The following is a 24,249-nucleotide window of genomic DNA, read 5'->3' on the forward strand; positions in this document are numbered from 1 at the left end:
TCCAAATTACTACTTCCAGTTAATATCCACTTTATGGGTGTAATTCTGAAGTCTTATAATTACTTTAATCTTAAATTGGTTTGGATGCTTTATTCAGAGACAGAAATAACAGGTAGTGGTCTAGACAAGAGAAGTGCCATTTCATGGTACCATTACCCTCACAGGCCTCCTGCAGACTGTCTGCCACATCCATCTGAACATCATCACCTTTCAGAGGCCTTTCTGCAAAGTGTAACTTTGAATATAAAGAACAGTCAGAACTTTCTGTTCTTTTCTAATGGACTCTGTTTATACTGCTAAAAACAAGAGCAAAACACGTAGCTTGAAATTATAAGTAGACAGAACACTGTCCTGTGCTACAGTTCAGGCAATAAAATGTTTTTCTGCCTTCCTTCATCACAGAGACTACATATGTGTATATACAGGTTTTACAAAAAACTGATTGATTCAACTCTGCTTTAAATAAACCATTTATTCTTCCCAGTATGACCCTTTCCAAAGGATGCACTCCTACCAGCCACTGACTATTCAGCTACTGGACTGAAAACGACATGATATCAAGCTAGACTTTGAACTCTTTTCTTACATGGTTGTTTGAAGAAACACTCACCCATTGCTCCTGTCCATTGGTGGCCAAGCCTGAAGCAGCAGGACCAAGTGCTGAAACTCAGACAGACTCTGACTGGACCCCAGAAGTCCCAGGAAGAGATGGTATCTTTTTTCTTCATTTTCAATATCTGTTATCTCTACCTGAAAGAGGCAAAAAACAAACAAACAAACTAAACCAGATTATTCTTTAACCCCAGAAATCAATGATTCAAAAGCAATTGACAAATTATCTGTGAAGAACATCACTGCTTCAAAATGCAGGAAACACAGTGAACATAATTTTTCCAGAAACCCATTTTCTTATCTCTCATTTTCAACTACATGAAAATAAAATGCGAGAACACGGAAGCTGTGGAATGACTTAGGTGGACATTCCTAGAACAATGTAATCTCACACAAGTACATTCTTTGATTAGTTCAGAGGATCAGATCTCTGTCTTCTTCAAACAAAACAAAAATTCCCTAAATTTCTTTTTCACAATGTACAGACATATACACACACATTTTCAAAGAATAGCTATGTCCAGTGCTTTCCTAATATGTACTACTCTCCCTCATCCATGAAAATTCAATAGTTTGATCTGAATTTACAGCACCTCATCTTTTCTCACCTAGAAAAGAGCCTTGAAAGATGCTTCTCAATTAATCTCCCCAGCAAAGAACGCTTGCTAACAATACAGTATTTCTCTGCACAGGTGTTTGAACCTAAGGGAAAATAAACCCACTGCCCTATCAGCTCCAGACAATTCTGTCTTGGGACAAGTGCCTATCTCTGTTGCAAACCTGCAGCTTTTGCCTGGACTTGAATTCACTCCAGTTGATGACAGGTTCTTTTAAATGTAATTACTGCCTGCAGTTTCACGGTAAAAATGTGCAGGTTAAAAGGTCTGACTGTCAAAGGAAGGTTGTTGTAAATGAGAAGCAACTTGCTACTAAATAAGAAATAACTGCTGTTTAAAAGTTTGGATATCACACCAGGAGGGCTCTCACAAATGGAATAACAATTCGCTGCCTACCTGACAGACACAAGTTTTTAGAGCTTAACAATTATTTGTTACAATAACAAAGTAGCTCCCTCTGTATTATTAACGCATTTTTACACTGAACTTTTCTTCCAGAGTCCAGAAACTTTCAGAATATCAAACACTTCAGTTTCATCTTATAATTCTGCTGAAGATACACAGCATTAAATGTTAACTTTTCTGTTTCAGCCCAAGTAGTTCTAAGACTTCAAACATGGACAAAGTCTTCCTTAGTTCTACAGCTACTCTGAAAGATTAAAGATCGCATCCCAATCTCTTCAAAGTGGCTCTGATACATCAAGGGCAAATTTTCAAAAGAGGCTGGAAAACAAACATTACTGATGCATTTGTTGAGTTGCCTACATAATCTGGGACTAAAATATTTAGTGTTGAAAAACTGTTTGCTTCTGTCTCCAGAGTATATCTGAAAGCACCATACATTTCAGATAGTGAAAAATGTTCCCTAGATCTGTCCACTTGAAGTATTTTTCTTTACTGCAAATGTCACATAGCAGACATCAGTTACCCACTTGTAATATATATATCTACTTGATAATGTATAGTATTATAATACTAGATATTGAAATGGCAAGGTTGAGAAGAGAAAGGAAATAAACAAGAAAGGAAAAAAGAGACAGAAGACGTTAACCTCTAAGGCTCCAAAATATTTACCATTTTAGCAAGTTAAGTACTGTCTAGACAACAGAAGCTCTCACACTGCTTACCCATCCCCAAACCTCTTTCTCAGAAAACTAGCTCTTTATATACTGAAACCAAGTACATACCATTCTGGATGGCCCACTGAGTACATTTTACTATATCTTCACAAACAGCACATTACTTCAAAACACAGACTAAATTTTAAGATCTTTCTAATGATAATCATAAAAATGGCAATAAATGGTAAAGACAGTATGAATACATGAGAAAAGCTATCACAGAAAGCCCCTACCAGTAGCAGAGAGCAGATCAGACATCCTACTCAACATGAACTGAATTCCAGGAATTCTGCCTAATAATGCATCTTTACAGATTTTGGTTTACATTTTTTATGAGCTTAATTCATCTAGCACCATAATTTTGTGTTTTGGACAGCTAGATCCTTGCAACATGATTGCTCATGACAGAACACATGCTAATTCAATTGAAGTCAATCAGAAGAATTACCTTTCTATTCTCAAGTAAGAGAGCATTTCTGCAGCATTTCTCTCTACAATGGCATTTTTTTCAAGTCACCTATGTTTCTCAATAAGAGTAATAAAAATTAAGTGAACTTTCTATGGCGTTAATGATTTGTGTTTTTTAAGAAGACTAGAGAAAATTCACTCCTTTTATGACATTTTAGATGCATGTCACTTCCCCTTACGTGAAACAAGAGAGATTTCAGTGACAGTTCCTTGCTAAAAGGAAGCAATATCTTGAAACAGCACATAGGAATGGGGTTTTCATTTATATTTACTATGTGTCTGTATGTATATACATACATACATCTAGACAGACAGATGGATTGATCTATATAAAACACACAGAGAGAACTTAAATTTTGCTCTGTATTACTGTCTTTGCTTTCTGAGTCTGGGGAGAGCACAGTGAGGAAGCAGACACCTCCCACAGCAGAAACAGAGCAAGCTCTGTGTAAAAAGGTAGAAATTTCACCTTCACAAAGTGAAAGCTAGCTGAGATGAGTTGCTGTGGCTAGTCATCTCAGTTTTGTTGTAATAACAGATTAATAAAAAATCCACTTTTAATTGAACATTCTCTTTGTAGCAATTTTGGTTGATCTATTCAGATGACTCTGAATGTTGTACTGGGTACTGGGACAACAGCACTCTGCTTTTCCTTCTTTTTTTTTTTTTTAAATAAACCCCAAAACATCTTTCTAAACTGCTCTGAGGTTAATCATGTCAAGATAACCCATCATGAACTGCTCAGAGCCCTCTTAACACAAGTGCCTGTAAAGAACCTGTCAATAAACAGAAAAACGAGGCCCAAAACTAGGCATGAACTTCAGATGAACCCAAAGAAATATGAAAAAAAAAGTGGAATAAAAAAATCAAACAAACCACAAAACAACAAAAGCAAGGAAAAGGGAAGCAGGGTTTTCAGTTTTAACAACAGATTTGCTCAATTCTGACTTGATTGTCCTCAGTTTCAGGCAGTCTCTTTGGCAGTAGAACACAGCTGGCATCATGTTTCTCATTAAAAGGCTGCACAAATATTTACCACAATGGGAAAGTCAATTAGGGGAATTAATTGTAGAAATTATCCTCATGATAGATTATAAAACAAAATACAAATTAAGTAAAGCCAAACCTTATGTTAAACTGTTAAAACACACAATTTCATTACTGAGGGACTACATATGTTCAGAAACGAGAATATACAAACATCTGCATATGTTAATGGTTCCTTCAAAAAAATCATACAGGAAATTCACAAAGCAAAATCCTGGCTACACAAACAGCATGAGCTTGTCATAGCCTACAAGAGATTCAGTGTTGAATTAAAAACTCTGTGCACTTAAAATTTCTCTTCAAATACATCCAGCTTTTCTGCCTTACGATCAAATCTTTTAGACTTACCTTAAATCTTACAAGACTCTTTCCTCACAGATTAGATCCTATTAGATGCCCAAAATGTTGAAGGCACTCAGTTTATCGACTTTCAATGCACTAAGTTTTGACTCATAATGTTATTCTACGGATTTGTTATTTGATTCATACTCATCACCTGTGGTACGGATGAAGGAGTCCAAATATGAAAAGCTGCCTCACAAGTTAGTTATGTAGCTTCTGGAAACCTAAAGTTTTACAAAAACTGTAAGATGATGCACTTGAAGAATGATGAAGTTTAATAAAACTGTGGAAATCACACAAGACTGATAAAAAAAGGCCTTTGGCATGGCAGAGGAGTGAGATAATGTACCAAACTAAAACACTGCAGAATCAGTGGTTTAGTTTGATACATCATCTTACTCCTGAAATCAAAGTTAAAACCAGTATTTACAGCAACTTTGGAATGTAGCTGTATCTGAACTGTGTCCTTAAGTTCTAGATATCCACTAATGTAATCCTGGTCTCCTGATCCAACAGGACAGACACATCTGATAGACTTGCAAATGCTTTATTGCTAAAGCTATTTAATTTGACAATCTGGTGCTGACTGACTTGGTTGATGAGAGTGCCTTTTGTTTGAAAAAAAAATGGAAATGCCAATAAAAAGACCCAGTCAATTCAACTCTCTCCTTCCTCTGAGATAATAGAAAAATGCTATTTTTGTATGAGAATGGTGAGCAGGAAAACTAATGCAGACAGACTTCGACCTCCCTCTGTCCACTGGTATCTATTCTGCAAATTCAATTTTACTCTGGGTCAATGTGACAGAGCCACAGCTTTCATTAACAGATTTTGCTGACTACAAAGGAGATAAATTATAAGGATGTTTATAAATGAAATCAGAAAAATATTTTCACTATAATTGCTTGTTTATTGAGAAAAGCTATATCCATGATTAAAAGCAACTCCCTGTCCTCAAGGCAGAAAAATTTGCTGTTACCAAGGAATGCAACCAAAAGCTTACTGTTTTACATGATTATAAAATTAATTTTATTACATCTACCAGATGGTAAATGTAAGTATTTCAAAATATGTTCATGTTCAACACTGCAGCATAAATTTGAATTAAAATGGCATTGAAAATAGAAACACTAAGCAGGCATTTGACTGGTCCCTTACTGCTACAATAGACAATTGTTCTGCAATTTCTCAGAACTTCCTTGTAAAATGCTGATTTTACATATCTCCCCACCCCCCCCGCCCAAGCTGTAGTGATAGAGAATTTATCTGTGCTGCATCTCAAAGTAATAGGCAGATGTGACATCAAAGATTTTATTCAGATTTGAGATAGGGAACACTGATGCTAAAATTTCCTTCCACTCATTAGACAGGGCTTAACGTGGTTTATAAACAACAACTGAAAGGATTGGTAGCAGTTTGACTGCATTCCTGTAACTGCCATCTTGATGTGCTGTTCATGGCTCAAAAATTCAACAGCCTTGCCCCAAAGAGTTCACAATCTAATTAACTAAATCAGAAAAGAAAATACTGTCCTTCCTATACAACAGGACAGTAGGGTTTGGTCACTGAAGAAAGTAGTCCTTCCACTTTGCATGTCAGGCTGTAATCTGTCATTCCCTGCTCTCTATGGAGCTACTGAAAGTCTGCACAAATATAAGTTACTGAAACCTACCTCCGGTATAAGGCTGCAAAGTTAAAAGCTTTTTACAAAGGACATATAAAATTACAAGTTAAATAGAAATTTTAAAGTCAATTATTGCTAATATGAACACAAATGTCAAAAGTCAGTCAAAAACCCCCAAAAAACAAACACAATCTGCAACACTATACAACTCTTCCTGAAATTGCATAGCAACTGACTCTGCACATGTAAGATTAGGAGCTTTTAAAGGCTGTTATTTATTTCATCATCTTCAAACTGTTTCAAGATGTTAGAAATCCTATCAGCTTTCATGTTAGACACATTATTTACTTGTGAAACAATGCAAAACCACAAGCACATATTAAACATCTTATTCAAGATTTTCACATGCTAGAGCAACAGTAAACCCTTTTTCAAGGCAAAACCAAAAGTGCTATACCCTGCAACATACACCAGCATCCCATTATTTCTAAACTAGGATTTCTTTTAAAAAAATCCACATTAAACAACTTGTAAATTGTGATTGAGGGAAAAATCCTCCAGGACACAACAGGGTCAGGCTGGAGAGACTAATAGCAGGCTTGGAAAAACAAACCACGGTATCATTCAGCCACTGGTCCATTAGTATATGGGCAAGGATACAAAAGATGGAGAAAGTCAAGGGCAAAGGAGCCTGTCAGCTTTAAATAGGCTGTTTTGATCTTTCGTTCTCTATCAACCCTAGTTCACATTTTGATAATTCTACTTTCAACACATTTTAGTAAATGGAAGTTTATGTGGTAATAAGTCACAGCTGAGAGATAGCAACTTTTAAAAAATAGTTTCATTGGCCTCACAAAATGCTCCTGTATAATAATAGGATTTAGCTCTGGTTTAATGAAAAAACACAACAGCTAAAACATGATCCAGTTTGTTGCAGATTAAATTCCCTTGCTTGAAAGCAGCTTTTTGCAAGGCTATGCTTATGGAGTTTTCCCAGTTAATGCAAAGCCAGTTTTATTAAGGGATAGTTACTTAAAAACAGCAAAACCAACCAACAAAAAAAATACAAAAATCCCCAACCACATTCCAAGGACTGTGTCAGGGAGGTTTAGGCTGGATATTGGGAAAAGGTTCTCCACCAGGAGGGGTGGCTGGGCACTTGAAGAGGCTGCCCAGAGAAGCGGGCACAGCACCAGCCTGACAGAGCTCAGGACATGTTTGGACAGTGGTCTCAGGCACTGGGTGTGCCTTGTGACTCCTGAGGTGTCCTGTGCAGGGCCAGGAGCTGGACTCATTGACCATGGGCTGCTCTGACCTAGACTGAAAGCCATAAACACTGTCTGACAGACCAGAAGGAAGTGTCTGCTATCAAAACTACAATCTTAGAGCAATCAATTCAAAATTAAAACTGAAGTCAAGGGTTTTGCATGAACAAACTCACTGTTCACAACCCGTGCCTTATATCCCAGAGGAGGAAGAACTCTGAAGTCAGGTGTTCCTGCACTTTCCTGAGAGCTGGGCTTCACATAGTAAAACTATTATTGAATTCTGAGCACATATGCAAGCTTGCTGCATGCAGAAACTAAAGAGATGCACATAATAGAACAGGTAAAATCCTGCTCAAATTAAAGCCAGTGTACAAGATATGCAAGTTATGAGATTCAAGTTAAAAAAACAAATCAACAAGAAGCCTACTGGTGATGAATCAAACTAAGGCTCAGCCACATGTTGAGTTCTTATAGAAATACTCAAGAACTTTTTCTTCTGAAGTGATTTATATATTGTTTAATTCCTTATCTGCTTCATATGCAGCTCACTAAGAAATGCATATAGATTCAATAAACACAAATGTGTTGCCTAATGCATAAAATGAATAACTCGTGCAGAAAACAAAATCCATTCATTTGTATTCTGCAGGAGACTATGTCCTAATCTGCAAGTACAGAGAAAACCTCTGAGGGCTGTACAGAGATATTGGTAGGGAGAATAACAGCAAATAATGAAAAAGAAAGATGCTTTTGAAAGACTCCTATAGCTAGCTAGATGGAACTGAAAGAGACAGGACTAACATACATTATTTAAATTGTATATTGACTAGGTGTGAGCTAATATGTAAAAATTTGGATGCATGTATAGTTAAAACTAACACTTGTGCAACATGAGGGACTCACAGACATGTTAAGTAATCTTCTGTGTATGCACCAACTACTAATCATTGTTATATAATTCAGAATTTATATATTATATAAATACTCTAACAGACCAGACAACAGCATTAGAAGACACAGCCCAGAAATGACAAGATTTTCATCTTTATATATGTCTTTTAAGCTGTTAACTCAGCATCAGCCATTTCCTTCCTATGATACACAAGTGGTTTCTAATTTTCCCTTTTAATCATCACTACCATCAAGCAGCATCCACAAGCTCACATTATTCACCCCTATGCATAACTGCTGTCTTGATAACCAAAGTCTGCAATTCTGGCTAATAAAGAAAAATTCTTTTAAAAGCTGTTTACATGTAAGTGAAACATTTTCAGAATTAGTACTTCCAAAAACATCTTCCTGCAAATAGGCAGGACTAGAAAAGTCAAAGATATATTTCTACAAAGAAAGACTCCAACTAAACTAAGACACTGTCTTACAGGAACAGAAGATTGTTGATGTCAACTCCAATTATTTCAGTATTACTCTTTCCAGTTAAAAAAAAAAAAGAAAAATTCCTTCATTGTTGTTATCATCTAGGCAGGAGCAAATAAAATACCAGGTGGATGGTTATCACAAAATTATTTAAGCTGTAAAAACTGAAATAAGTGAGTAGCTCTGTTGCAGCCATAAAAATAATCTGAATAGGGCAGGCAGCACCTGTCATACCAAATGGCATTACAGAAGCACTGCAGTTGGTGGTTTTCTTTTTGATTTGGTGTAGCTGATGCAGTCACAGTCTTGATAGCTGGGTCCCTGAGTAACAATAGCAGCAATGTGGAAAAAGAACCCCTTACTCAACATGAAATATCACAAATTCCTATAAAGTAAGAACTATTTTAAGAATACCTGAGGTCCCTCAGATGATACAGAGTTTGCAGATCTCTAGATAAGAATTGTCAACAAGCACAATGGCTGATGGAATAAGAAAACTGTTTAGAAAAAAGGACAGCATCTATTGTCACAGTTATTTATAAAAACACACTCATTTAAGATACTAACACTAATAATGCCTAAAGAAAACCAGTTTTACAATTTACTTATATTTTCAAAGGGCTTAGAACTACATTCGTGACTAGAGACACTGAAGGGCATAATCTACTAAGAGGAAAAAAAAACCCACCCAAAAATGTAAACAAAAAAAGCAGTTTATAACCAAATAGTAAAGGTAAAAAGTAGAATTTCTCATGGGTTTATGGCTGCTTCCTTGTTTACATAAACTATGTTTTGGGGAGACTGCAAGCATGGAACAGACAAAAACGCAGACAAATGATTGTCAAGGCTAGTTTATGTCAAAAGAAACCTCCAAAAGACTTAAAAAAAAAAAAAAAGTCTTAGGTAAGTAAACGACTCTATGATGGCAAATAAAATGTAACAATGGTAACACTACTGCATTTTAAAATATGCTAAATTAGTCTAATCAAGTCAAAACAGTAACCTGAGCCTCACTAAATGAAATCCAGAGAACTCTGGTTGATGTACAGATGAAGTCAAGAGAGCAATCAAGGTGCTGGGATGCATAACCATGGAGTCTTAATTTCCACAAGGACAGCATATTCACTTCTCCAATTACCTTTCTCAGGAGGTGTACTACATATCACAGTGGGTTTTGAGATAGAGGAGAGGATACTTATGGAGAGAAAAAGCTGTGGAGGAGGTGGTGTGACTGGAATTGGTTACTGAGAGTAAACAACAGATTAAGGGAAAAAGTGTAGTGAATAAAAAAATTGATTTTATGGATTTTAATATCCTAAAAAAACCACAAAACTTAACAAATCACAAAAAAAGGTTAAGTCATAGAATCACAGAATGCTTTGGGTTGGAAGGGACCTTAGAAAGCATCCAGTTCCAACACCCCTGCCATGGGCAGGGACACCTTCCACTAGACCAGGTTGCTCAAAGCCCCTTCCAAGCTGGCCTTAAAATACTCCCAGGAATGGGGCAACCCCAACTTCTATGGACAACCTGTTCACATGCCTCGCCACCCTCACAGTAAAGATTTTTTTTCTACCACTTAGTTTAAACCTACTCTCTTCTAGTCTGAAGCCATTCCCCCCCCTGTCCTGTCACTTCAGGTTCTTGTAAAAAGTCCTTCCCCATCTACTTTGGTGGCTCCTTCCAGGTGCTGGAAGGCCATAATTAGGTCATCCCAGTGTTTTCTCTTTTCCAGGCTGAACAATCCCAATTCTCTCAGCCTTTCCTCACAAGAGAGGTGCTCCCTCCCTCAAATCATCTTGGTGGCCTCCTCTGGATGCACTCCAACAGCCTTCTGCTCATGGAGACTCCAGGGCTGGATGCAGCACTGCAGGTGGGGTCTCACCAGAGCAGAGCAGAGCAGAGGGGCAGAATCCCCTCCCTCCCCTGCTGCCCACGCTGCTTTGGATGCAGCCCAGGGCACATTTGTCTTTCTGGGCTACAGGGGCACATGGCTGGGTCATGTCCAGCCTCTCACCCACAGCACCCCCAAGTCCTTCTCAGCCAGGCTGCTGTGATCTGTTTGCTCATCCCCCAGCCTGGACTGATACCAGGACTTTCCCCAGTCCAGGTGCAGGACCAGCACTTGATCTTGTAAAACTCATGAGATTCCCACGGGCTCACTTTTTGAGCTTGTCCAGGTCCCTCTGGATGGCATCCCTCCTTCACAAAGTTTCAGCATGTTTTGTGCTCAGTGAAGCATGGTGTGTCCTAAGGCTGAAAATTTAGCAGGGGATGCCCAAGACTGAATCACAGTTTATCCACTGATTTCTTTGAAATACAACAACAGATGTCTGATTATATTGCAAATAAGCTCTTAATTTTTCTTAATAATTTCTTAATAATTCAAAACTGATTATACACTGTTTCAACCATTCTGCACTTAAACCTTCATTACAAAAGACCTATGAGGGAGAGTGAATGTTCCCCCATCAATCCACTCCAGAGCATTCTTATCTTCCTTTGAAGCAACTGCTACTGGTCACAGAGCATTGCAGTGCCCAGGGCTCAATTCAAAACTTGTGTGCACTCACACTGCTGCTTTTCTCTACACTTTGTCTTATCTGCTATACTTGTGTAGTTAATGGAGAATATTTCATTTGCATCTAAAAGTATTTAATTAATCATACACGCTACAATTTATGTTCCCTGAAAAAGAAAATCACATGTTTTCATATGGATGAATTGCATCTTCAAGGAATGGAAATTAGTGTTTTAAAATATTAATTAAAACTTAAATTAAATTTCTTAAGCTTAATTTTTATGCATTACCAGCAGAGAAACAATGTCTCTAGAATTATAAACAACATCATAACAAATTTACTCAGAGTTGATAGGAACATAAATCTTTCTTCTAATTAAGCATTTTTCACAAATAAAAGATGGCTGAGGATAAAACAGATACAGCTCCTTCCCCTGTGTTTTGCCAGATCAAACTAAATACACGTTCCATTGTTACCTGATAAATGGCTTCAACAAAATGGACTTCTCATGTGTAAATCTATGACATGAGAAGAGGAAATGGGAAAAAGCTGAAAATCACTGGACATTGATATTCCCATTGAGACCTTTCTCAAGGAACTAGTATGAAGAAACACCGTTTTTCATTAACACATTTTTCACTGCAAGTTTTTCATTAACAGGGTTAAAAGATGAACAAAGCAGCAATGGAGTCTTGACAGCCACCCCAAGCTCTCGGAAAGTCAATGCAGACATTACTAAGGTTGCTGAGACACAAGTTTGCATATGCCATACATCAACTGCCACACAGGCAGGAAGGAAGGAAAATGTTTTGTGCACATCCCACACACACAACACCAATTAATCTGCCAATATTTCAAAGCTAAACTTTAGAAAAAAAATAAATAAAAGAAGCGCCCAAAGTTACACTTTTAAATCCTTAATAGACGTTCCTTCAAATTTTCAAAAACATTTAGCCCTCAGCAGCTCTCTATACCCCAAGATCATGAAAAAACTATAATATAACAATATGAGGGAGAAGGCTAAATGAGATTACCTTCTCTAAATGACAAAGCTATTTGCATTTAAGTGGCATGCAAGTAGTAATTACATTTTGTATTTGCATAATAATGAAACAATCCTTTCAAGAAAAGGTGGGTCTTGTAGAAGCTTCACAATGAATAACTTTGTATATGAAAGTAAGCCTTGGTGTACTTCCAGAAGCTTTTCAGTGACCCTGTAACTTCCTGAGGCAAACCCCAACTCATTTCTGTAACCTATGCCTTGTAGCTGGTCACTGAGCTCACCAGCTAACTACACATACACACACATAACCTGTCAGCTGACACTTCAGGCTTGTTAGACACTACTGAGTCATTACAGACTATATTTTTATATTATTTGAAACGAAATGGATTTCCCATCTTAGATGAATACAGATAAATTTTGATACCAACATTCTAAATGATGTCTTTCTTCCCCCTCCAACATTTTTTAATATAGAAAAAGTCAGTATTTTGAACCATATTTTTCATGCACCAGTTAACTAGAAAATTACAGAACCTGAAGAGCTCAGATAAAATTCATCAAGGGGATTAAAACAAGGCATGCCTCCTCCTCCTCCATAGCGTGGGATGCTACTGGAATGTGAATTAAAGACTCTCAAGCCTTTGAAAAATGAGGACCCCTGAATTTTTAATTTTGTTAACTAATCATTAGAGAACTGGAAATCACTGTGTTTCTGAATGTTTGATAGGTAGCTGCTTCCATAAAGTACATTTTTAATTTTGTAGGAGCTGGCCTGTTTCCCAGCACATTGATTTGTGGGACCACTACTTACAGCACCTAGAGCATAATTAAATATTAAGTCCCTCCTTGATGTATGCAAAGCCTGTCTAAGAGGATTAGTAGGCACACTGAGGGTGGCTTTCACACGTTTTCTGGTAATTGAACACTGCAATATCATTAAAATTATCTTTATTAAATAGAAATCCACATTCATACTTTATAATATCTGCTGTCCCTTTTTGTGCCAAGGATTGGTACAGGAAAAGAGGGATCCCCCAAAAGCATGTAAGAAATGCCATGCAAGAAATAATACAACAATCTGGAAGCAAGATAATGAATGCATTTTTGACCTATTTGCAATCTAAATTTCATTAAAAAGCCCTGAAAACCAACAACCTTTAAACACATTCCTGTAAAATCTAAAACCAGCATTCAATCCACAGCCCCTTCCATCCCCACTTATTTTAGATGTGATTTTTTTTAATTATTATTTTTCTGGATGAGAAAGGATGACAAAATTGATAAAGGTGTAGTGATAATAGAGAAAGCGATGTCTACAGACAAGGCAGGCAGACTGACACAGTTTGAAAGATGAGATTCCTCCTGTCTACTTCTTCTTCCAGGATTACTCAGCAACCTGATTAAACTTTTAAGTTGTCCTTCAATACTCCCTCCTGTATAAACAGGGTTGCTTTTAAAGATCTTTGTACCTGAAGTGTGAACTTGCACGAGAAAATTGTGTCTTAACCATAATGCTCTGCCAAAGCTCATATAGAAATCTCTCTCTTTGCTTTTCAGCAACCATGTAACCACTGACTTCTGCAGTGTTCTTATTCCACTAACACACCTGAAAGACTGGGAAACGTATCGTTTTCAATCTGTTATTTTATGATTATATTTTCCTTGTTTGTTAGTTCACAAAATATGCAAACTTAGTAAGACCTCAAACAAGGCCATCACTTGCCTTTCTAGTATCAGTTTGTAGACTAGCTTTTGACATCAGCTGACTAAAAGAGGAAAAAATACCAAATAAATACATCTAAGACCACTTATTTATTTTCTTGGACATTTGTGAAGAACTTTGAATTTCAGTGACAGGTATCTAATGGACAAGCCAACATGACTTTTCTGTCTAAATAACACGTTAGTTACCTAGCACAAAATATTTGAAGAAAAGAAAGGGTTCTTATCAACCACACTGAGCTTGAGCTGACATGAAAATGAGAATAACTTTTAATATATTTCAATAGGATTCTTATGATTGCATTCTGTAGCAGAAATTGGGGTGCACAATCAATGATTTTTATGTATGTACATTTAAGCACTGCTTTCACTATTGTTAAGCATGAAAGCTATTTCTACACTTAGCTAAACAATAAATAGTATATACAGAGAAATTAGTATTATGGTGTTGTGTACATATTTTCAGACAGTTATCTCTGGAAGGTTTGAGCTTATCTAGTGCATTTTTCAAGCTTTATTACATGTCTTCTTGTACTACTTGCTTACTCATCAGAAAATGGGTGAAGCACTGAAGTGATCAGCAACTCTGTGATGAGCAGATGAACTGTTGCTGAGCCAGTACAAAATTCTTCCCTTGCAAAAAGAAAACCAGGTTTTCCTGCTTGAAACTAGTAGTATTCTAAAAATCCCTTCAGGAAACGGAAAGTAACCGATTATATGGAGGCCTGAACAGGCTGGAAGACTGAGGCAGCAAAATTTGAACAAGGTTTAACAGCTGTGATGCTCCTGGACAGGTGGGGACAGGAGAGCTGTGGCTGTCTCAGCTCTGCTGAGAAAGCCCTGGGGGTTCTGGTGGGCAGTGAGCTACACATGAGCCAGCAGCATATGAAATACACTCAATTAAGTCCTAAAATTAGGTTTTGTAACCAAATGGATGAGTGTTTCTTTTTGCAAAGATATACATCCTGACTTACAAGATTATGGGAGAAAATAAAGTTTTGATAAATATTTAAGGTAAAATCACAAGTGTAATGAGTCTCATAAGGCTTCTGTCAAATACAGGTTCTCTTCCTGTCTTCTACAAACATGGCTGAAAGCTATTACCTGCATGTATCTTGTTTTCTTAAGACATACTCTAATTGAATGTTTTATAATTGGAAATGATTTTGAAGTGGAAAGCAGATCACAGGCAACACAAATACTGACAAAGGATTGAAATGAAGAATCCAATCACAGACACCTGCATAGTAGTTGAGGAGTTAAATGCTGGTATTACTGTAAATACAAGAGAAAAAGTAATTTCCAAAGAAACCAAGAGATAAGTACTTTCTTTTCCTTTTAAGATTTTTATTAGGATTGTTCCCTTGGATGAATTTAGCACAGCAAGTCAAAACTGAGATATTGCTTTTGTTTTATATGAATATAAAGTGGGTTTGTTCATAGATTTTTTTGGGAACTATTAGAAATATTCTATTTTTGTTCTGTAAGGTCTTGACATAGGGAGAGGAACTTAGAAAATGAACAAAAAGTAACTCTGCTTCTGAACAATTCTACATGCAGCAAGAGGTATTTCACATGATTTCAAGACTGCTACACATTCATACAATAATATTTAAAGGCTCAAGACAAAAAGAGCCTGGCCAGTGGCCAGTAATTATCATTCTAATTCTGAGTAAAATGTGACACCAAGTGGAAGATAAAGAGGGAAGATAAAACTGATGGGAAAAAATGGTCAGAAAAGAAAGAAGGTACAAAAACATCAGTGCCAATGTTTGACATGGAGGAAAATCACCAGTGTTCCATCAAGTTCAGTACCATGTACTCCTGATTGTAAACAAAAATTAGAGAAGTCCTTTACTTTTACGTAACTTTGTTTTTCAAAGAATCAGAATGTATCAGAAACTTGATTTAAAAAGGAAAGTAGGATTAGTTTCCAGACAACAGGATGCATCACAACTATATACTGACCAGTGATTCATTACATAATCCTCACACACAAAACAGTTTAATGCTGTAATTTGCATCAATCAGTATTAATACCTTTGTTTCAGGCCAGCAGGCTCTGAGAACAGCCTGTGTCCTGAAGTACACAAGCAGCTTGCTATCCTCATCACTGAGATGGAAGGCTTGCTCCAGAATTTGCAATACCCTGATGCGAGGCTTCACTGGCAGGGAGTCATCGCCACAGAAAGGTCTCAACCACTCCAGAAGGTCATCTGAAGAAACTATTCTCTCCCTGTAATTAAAAAATACTGTGTTAAACAGTCTCAGGTAGTAATCCTAATGAAAATACTAGATGCATTTTTAAAACTTAACAAGCACACTCAGGATGTATGAAATACCTAACACCAGGAAATGGAAGCTCTGACCTCTGTGAGGCTGCAGGAGAACCAGCCCACGTAAATCAGGAGCCCAAAGTTGTGTGGCATAAGAACTTTTACTGGACTTCAAACAACCATGTAATACCATAGGAATCCATCTGTAGACTTACATAATCTCCCATAACCTACCCTGGTACCATACAGTGGTGCTGGGTTTCAGCATCCGGAAGTCCAAGACTTTTCATGGGGTCTGGGCCTGACTGATGCCTGTACTACCACACCATCTGATTTTATGGAAAACCAGCTTGAATGCTTGCATTTTTAGTATGACACTTATCTTTGAATGCTTAATCATACTCTCATCCTGCGCTGTTTTTCTTCCTTTAAAAGCCCTTTCTTTCCATTCCACACACACAAATTATTTTCTCCCATTCACAGCTATAGCCCTATTTTTTCTTCTGTACCATCTCTAGCCAGCTTGATCATTCTAAGTTCTTAGCATGAAAGTGATTGTAATAAGTCCAAAATCCTTAGAAAGAAAAAAAGAGAGGTGTTAAAACCCCTAAGTTTTGGGGTCAGACTTTGTTAATTAGGAAAACTCTTAAGTATATAATTTGATTCAGAAAGTGAATTCTATCAAATACATCCTAACTGTGTGGAAGCATTCACAGTTCACAGATCACCATGAACTGACCAAGCAGTTCACAGCTGGAGACAGAATAATCTGTGCTGTCCCTTGGAGGCTAAAAACTAACAGATACCAAATTGGTAAATGCTGTTTTAACTTTCAGTAATGTTTCAAACTCAAGCAAACTTTTTTCTTAAAAAAGAAACCGAGCGAGGGGCTCCTGGTGGAGCATGATTTGTAACTAATGTTCCCTTATTTGTCTTAAAAAGACAGTCAGGAAAGTAATATGAGACAGAAAATACCAAGTTAACCTGTCCTGCAGCTATGAAATAATAAACATTGACATGTGAGGTTTTCATATTACAAGGATTTCAATTTTACTTAAGCTTAATATTGTCTGAATGATGCTGTTAGCACAGAACTCCAGCTGAATTAGACATGCCTTTGCTGAACAGGTGGCATTCAAACTGCAAATTAAAAGTCTGGGAATTAAAGGGACTTGCTGGAATATTTCAAGAGTTTGTAGAGCTTGCACTTGAGGCTTACATATATTTTCCTGAGGAAAATATTTCTGTTTCATAAATTGAGTAGCTGAGTTTTAAGTTGATAAATAAATATTTAAAGGAATATAAACAATCTCTTGCAATCATAATTACTTTCACTCCAGCCTCCTGTTTCAGCAGTTAAACGTTGATGAAGTATACAAATAAAAGACTCCAGAAAGTATCTCAGAATAAAATAGTACTGACTCGTCCTTTATAACTTAGAATACTGCAAATTATATTTACTGCAAATCTTTACATCAATTCAATCTACTTCAGTATCCAATATTCAACTCATTTAATTTCATTGCAGAAGCCTCAAAAAAATAGTGTAACTGTTTTTGTGTGGCTACCAGAAAGTATGGAATCGTATTATCATTATTATACATGAATTCTTCATTTGTACATCTGAGGGAAAAAAAAGATTTTTTTTTTGTTTCTTCCTTTTCTTTACAGGAGGTGAAATGGAAAATGTCAGTGAGACATGCAGGCCATTATGTGATCTGAAGTAAGGACATTCCCAAAACAGGAGAAAAAATGTGGTGAAGCATCATACAGCATTTGGGAAATTATTTCTGCACTATACTTTACAAATATGGACAAACTTAGATATCTAAATTACAATATCTGAGAGTGAATCATTATAATTTGCAATTTATCAACTAAATTAAAACAAAAGCAGTGACATGCTCCTGGTAGATATACAATCTGCAGTAGTCACAGCTGAAAAACCATTTTCTCATTTCACTATAATACACAGTTATCTAAATTTTAGGTTCAGTGCTTTCTTCCAAATGATCAAGTAAAGGCTTCTGTCAGGGCTCAGACTTCTAACATGAAAAATGATAGCCCGTTCCAGAATAAAGTCTTAGAAAATTAAGTGCAAACCCATTATATATATCCATGAAGAAAAATCATCCATATTCAGTATTGTACCTTCAAAGATTTCATGAGAAGCATCTTTCAAAGTCTTACCCAAAGAATCCATACAGGAAGCTCTTACCCTTTTTCAACGCTTGCATGCACTGCAGAAATTATACCTTCAAGGACTCCGAGTGGATCTTTCTCTGTCGTAGATGAGTCACCATTTCCACTATTAAGGGAAGACAAAGTTACAATTAAAAAGTCCCTAATACTGTATTTCTTTTTCTGCACTTGTAGTATTTATATGAATTGTTCAATAATTATAAGAATGTTCAATTTTCGCTTCTTAACTAGCAGCTTTATTTTTATGTCAGAGTAATGCAAAAAGCAACAAGAGTGGGAAAAAATATTAGAACTCTTAAATGAAACTTGAAAGGAAAAACAGTTAAAGTTTAGTGCTTCCAACACAGATTAATTAGGTCAGCAGAATATTCACTTGTAATCTCACTACCTTAAAGATCAATATGAACTAAACAGACCTAAAGTTATAAATAAATGTCACCATCCTTTCTGTCCAAATCCTGTTGCAGCATCTCAGTTGGCTTAAATTAGCTCAACTGTAACCTGAATCAGTAGTATCCTATCTGCTGATTTCTCTGGGGTCAAGCAACCATGGAACAGCAGCCTCTGTGCACGTGTGGAATAGAAAAATGTCCACCACTCCCATGTTTCAGTTAAAATACAGTTTTCTTTTGGAGGTTAAAAGGTTGTAAAAATCGTGTGAAAAAAGAAACAAACAAACATACAACCCAAAGCCACTCTGGTAGGAAAGCAAGCTTTGCTCCTAACTCAGTGAAAGTGACATTTTTGGCTAAGATTTCCCATTAAACAGATTTGGTGCTGAGAGAGGGACAGATTTTGCCCTGGTACAACACACAGTGTCTCCCCATGGAAACCACTTGAGCAGCAGCGATGCCTGGATGAACTGGAAAAACAACAGCTTTGCCTGGCTTAGTTTGTCAAAGCTGCATTAAAGAAAGAGAAAAAAAGGGAAATAGTTACCAAGTTATCTGACTGCAGATGATTTGAAAAACCCAGGGAAAAGGGTATTTTTTCCATAGGTCATCACCATATCAAAGCTCTTCTGATACTAAAAATGTCAACCTCTTCCTAGATCTGCTCTTACCAAAAACAAACACGTGCCCAGACTACTTTGACTGTTCTATCTAAAGTCAAAATACTACACAGCTGATAGTAATGTGCAAAAATAACTGTGATATTCCAGAATATTTTTTGTCAAGACTTAGAGAATATTTACAGTTTTGTCATTTATTACATCAGAAAGATAAATATATTTCCTGGACAGTGATTATATCATATGGAATAGAGACCTAAATCTTTATAACCTTTAATGTCTTCCTGCATTCAGAATTTTCATCTTTCCTATTTTTATCTTAGTAAGTGGCCAGCACTCCAGTGAACAACACTGGATTAAAAATCAATAAGTCTATTCAGAACAGATGCAAGATGATTTGTTGCATGATGAAAATTTAGCATACTCATTTTATATTATTATATTGCACACCTAAAGTTTGAAATAGGAGTAGAAGGCTGTTAACACTGGCCTTTTTCTCAAAAGATACTGTACATATGTCTGATAAAAATGCTGTTCTTAGTACCAGTATTTAGCATATGGTAGCTAAATAACTTTTTTATGACTGAAGCTTGAATCTCAATATTTTTCTAAACATCTTCAGAATATCTGGAAACAGTCAAATTATAATTTATAGTACAGAATAAAAAGAATATATAGAAATATTCAGGGTTTTAAACTCTCAGAGACATGATATGTCTCCAAAATATAAAATCCATTACCAAAACACACAAAAAACTCATTCTCAGAAGGCAAAAAAAGAAAAAAAAAGTGTATTTTCACAGAAAGGAGATGTAACAGAACTGAACACTCTGTTTAGGAAAAAGAAAAAAGAATACACCCTTAGGGCAGAAGTGTGGAAATGATAAAAAGCAGACTAGTATTCAAATAATAATTTTATGCAACTGGCTACATGCATTAGGAGATGGTTTCAATTTCTTTTAAAACATAAAAAGCTAAAAAAATTTATCCCTAGAGTGAAGACAGATATAAGACACTTCATTAACGCTCTTTTTATAAGCCACTTTGTTAGTGATTTGTTTACAGGCCAGATTTAAATTTTCCATTTTTTGTGCCCTTTTTTCAATTAAGTTTGTAATAAAAACACATCTACAATGGGCATATGAAAAGGAAAGTGGAATACTTGTAAAGCTTGCACACTAAGAAGAGTACGAGTATTGAAACAGAAACAAACAGGACATTTGCAGCTCTTCAATACTTGAAGGGGGATTATAAGAAAAAATGGTGACAGACCAAAGAGTCAATTCAGACCACATATAAGGAAGGAATTTTTACAGTTAGACTGGTGAGACACTGGCACAGGTTGTCCAGAGAGGTGGTGGATGCTCCTTTGCTGGAAACATTCAAGGCCAGATTGGATGGGCTCTGAGTGAGCTGATCTAGGTGAAGGTGTCCCTGCTCATTGTAGGGGGTGTTGCACAAGATAACCTTTAAAGGTTCCTTCCAACCCAAACTATTATGTGATTGTACAGTGTACAGAAAGTGAGTTCTTTCTGCTCCACTTGCACTTACTTACGTTTAGTGTACATAAATAACTACCACATCAAAGGAAACCGACCAGCAAACCTTATATTTTGGGTATTCTCAATTTAGAGATCAGTTCTGGACAGTCCTAGCCCTTGCTCTTCAAAAAACCTTCATCTCTCAGAAATGAAAAATGAAAGTTGGTAGCTCCTGTCACAAGCAGGCTCTGAGCTCCTCAAAAATACCCTAAAACAAAACAACCACCACCCCCCCCCAAAAAAAAAACCCAAACAAACAAACAAACCCAACCCAAACCAAAATGGGTAAAAAGAAATCTATCTACATAAGCTAATGGGCATTTCTGAAAACAAAAAAATCACTGTTTCTGACAATACATCTGTGAAGCTGATTTTCCAGAACAACAGATTTATGAACATTTACAGGAAGCTTCACGTTTGTCAGACATAGACAGATATCTTTTTTAGGCACAGGAAAGGAGAAAAAAGGTTAATCTAAGCAGTAAGCTACAGTTATCTAGAATAAGGAAATATTTTAAAAATCTACAAAGACTGAAAGCTAGCCATTTTTTAAGCTTAATACTGCCTTTACTGCCTAATGGTTAGAGGAACTAAAAAAAGATGATGGCTCTTGAGACAAATAATCCTGTCAAGTTTCCACAGATTACTGCCTTGTTCTTTTCTTAATAATTAATGATTAAAAATAAGCAGCTACTAACAGAAACAAATATAATTAATGAAGGATTAGTCTTCCACACAGATTATATGCTATTTTATGGATGTTTTAAACAACAGAACATGATTTAGTGTTCACCTCAAAACTCCTAGGTATGAGCTTGCTGTAATTACACTGATAAAGGCTTATTTTGATTTCAGTTCAGTGTCAGAAAAAGTGATGCATATTTAATCACATTCCTCAAACAGAATAAAGTACAAAGAACACTTGGAAGAATAAATTAACTTAATCTAAATTTTTTTAACCTAATTACTGTATTCATTGAAAATACTCCAGCTTTATTCTCCTCCTTCTGATTGTGCTTTGTCATATTTAAATATGAGGAAAATAAGGAAATAACAGGCTAATGGTGTTACCATTCAAAGCTGGGGATAAATGGTAAACCATTATTTCCATCTAAAATACCACAAAATCATTATATACAAGTTACAAAATTACTCTGTATTACCTCTGCTCAAATGAGATGAGGTAATAAAACATCTGATTTTTTTTTCCCCCGAAAGCTACTCTTTCTAACAAGGCTAGATTTATCTTCTTCAAAACCAGTGGGCAATAAACAAGGAACTCAAAATCTCACCAAACCTTTCCTGCTCCCTGCCTGGTGAAATTTCATGAAACTCTATATCCCCGTGGATATCCAAGAGAAGAACTCTAGGAGCAGCAGGTGAAGGAGACCATGAAGTCTTCAACAGACAAACAGACAAAATGTCTTTCCTGACTGACAAACCACAGACATGCCTGCAGTCATGGAACATAGAACACTTCCTATCCACCATGCCAGAGATCTTAGGCAAGGAATTAAATTGAGTCTTAGGTAAGAGTAATCAGGAGACCATAGTTGCTAAAATATTTTGGTTTTTTTTCCACAAGTTCATGGTTTCTATTGAAGAGGCAACTGTTTTTTATTTATAGTAGCTGTTTCTACAGGCAAACAAGGAAGTGCACAATATGTAAATCATGTAAAATATGAAAATATGCTCTGTGGAGAGCTTTAACACATACCAATGCAAGAGTTTCTATTTTGAATTTTGTGTGCCAAAACTGGAGTTAATGGAGACAAAAGTAGTTAAAAGAACTGGAGGACAATACAGCTTTTAAAATTGCCATTTAATGACTTACAAATTCACAAATTACAAAATCCCAGATTAAGCAAATAACTATGCTATATTTAACAAAAAATCTGTTTCAGAGAAGGTCTCAAAGTTGTTAAGCCTGTCATATCATATGCTGCTGTAAAATGAAGCCAAAAAGTAACTTCAACTTTTATGAAGACATTACTTTCTAGAAGGTTCTTCTGCAAGAATGACTATATATGCTAATAACAAAAGATATTTTACTGTGTTTGAAGGGTGGTTGTAGTTTCCTCCACTTATATTTGCAATACCTTAATTACATTCCTTGTCACCACAGCTATAGGAAATCCAAGTTCAGGGTCACAGCCTTCCAGCTGCTACTCTGAAGGTTAATTGTTAAAGAATTTTCCAACAATATCTCTTTCAAAACTACTGTATAAAATAACCACACTGTGTAACATATCAAAGCTCCAGTAAATAAACCTAAAAAAGGTATTCCCTTGAAATGTTGCATTTATCGAGTAAAAGTTTTCCTTTCCCAGCTACACAGGCAAGACTACTTCTTTAATGGTAGAAATGCAAGTATTTATCAAAATGTTGTAATTTGTGTTGTATCTTGAAAGTGAACATCTGAGCATAAGACAGAGATTAATCCAATTTTATTCATAACAATAGGACTACCAGCAGGCTTAAGAGATGTCAAGTAACAACCTTTCTTTTAATTCCTCCCTATATTTAGATTAGATGTAGTACTTTATAATATTAACCCTTTCTGAATTTCATCATAGGGAGGATATTATCTCAAGTATTTTCTATTTTAGCTGATGCTAGGTTTTCACTTCATGTTCTTTATCACTGTAGTAGACAAACCTTCCATTGTTCAGAATGATATAAAATTATCTTTCTCTTCGTTTCCCAAAACCGCAGCAGAGTGGGAGTGGAACATTTCTACTGACCACATAAGGTCACAACACACACCAAATCATCTTAATTGAAACTTCCAACTCATTTGCCCACCTTTGCCACTACAGTTTTCTCTATGAGACAGTCATCCCCCTCCTCCCAGTCAAGTGCTGCATAGGAGTTACTGGAGACAGTCACTGTCCCAGAACTTTAAATCAACTTGCAGCCATCCCAGCCTTGCAATGCATATAAAGAACAAGAATTTCAGTTTGCAGAAAAGTGTTGATAAGAAGCAGAGTAAAAAGGAGAATTTTGATAGGTTTCTCATACTCTGCATGTTAATAAGACTCATTATAGGCAAAATAACTGGACTTTGTGAGCTTTGTATCCAGATACATCACACTGCTAGTCAGGAACAGCAGGACAGTTATTATCTAAAGCTAAATTACTCTTCTTCAAATGGACAAACCCAGACAAGAAAGATTATTACTTATGTTGCTGTGCAAAAGCTCTATCATCATTGAGGATGCTGTGAACACTCTTAAACTGAGTGACGGGAGAAATCAATTTTCTGCCAAAGAGGACAGCAAACAATTTGACAGGCTGCCTTCTTTTCATCTGTGGCACTTCAATCTGCTGTAATATATACATGCATGCTGAAGAAAAAGTAGAGCCATAGCAAACTTTCCCTGCTAGACTTCTTTTCCAGTTCCTGGTGTATGCATTCAGATCATCCTGCCCATATAATTTTTCTGCATGCAGAACAACAGGATAAATTCTCAAAGCTTTATCTCTCTAAACTGG

At 36.3% G+C, this 24,249-nt stretch overlaps 1 protein-coding gene across 1 annotated transcript in view; it reads right to left on the minus strand.

Moving 5' to 3' along the window:
- Positions 1 to 24,249, minus strand: part of NBAS (NBAS subunit of NRZ tethering complex) — a 161,214-nt gene that overhangs the window by 19,785 nt on the left and 117,180 nt on the right. The window contains exons 47-49 of the mRNA XM_054630256.2: positions 18,218 to 18,307; positions 15,764 to 15,959; positions 611 to 750 (exon numbers count right to left, since the gene is read on the minus strand). Of these exons, the coding sequence (XP_054486231.2) occupies positions 611 to 750; positions 15,764 to 15,959; positions 18,218 to 18,307 (426 nt within the window). The remainder of the gene's footprint in view (positions 1 to 610; positions 751 to 15,763; positions 15,960 to 18,217; positions 18,308 to 24,249) is intronic.

Source organism: Agelaius phoeniceus, chromosome 3 (assembly GCF_051311805.1).
Source record: "Agelaius phoeniceus isolate bAgePho1 chromosome 3, bAgePho1.hap1, whole genome shotgun sequence".
In the NCBI taxonomy this organism is placed as follows: Eukaryota; Metazoa; Chordata; class Aves; order Passeriformes; family Icteridae; genus Agelaius; species Agelaius phoeniceus.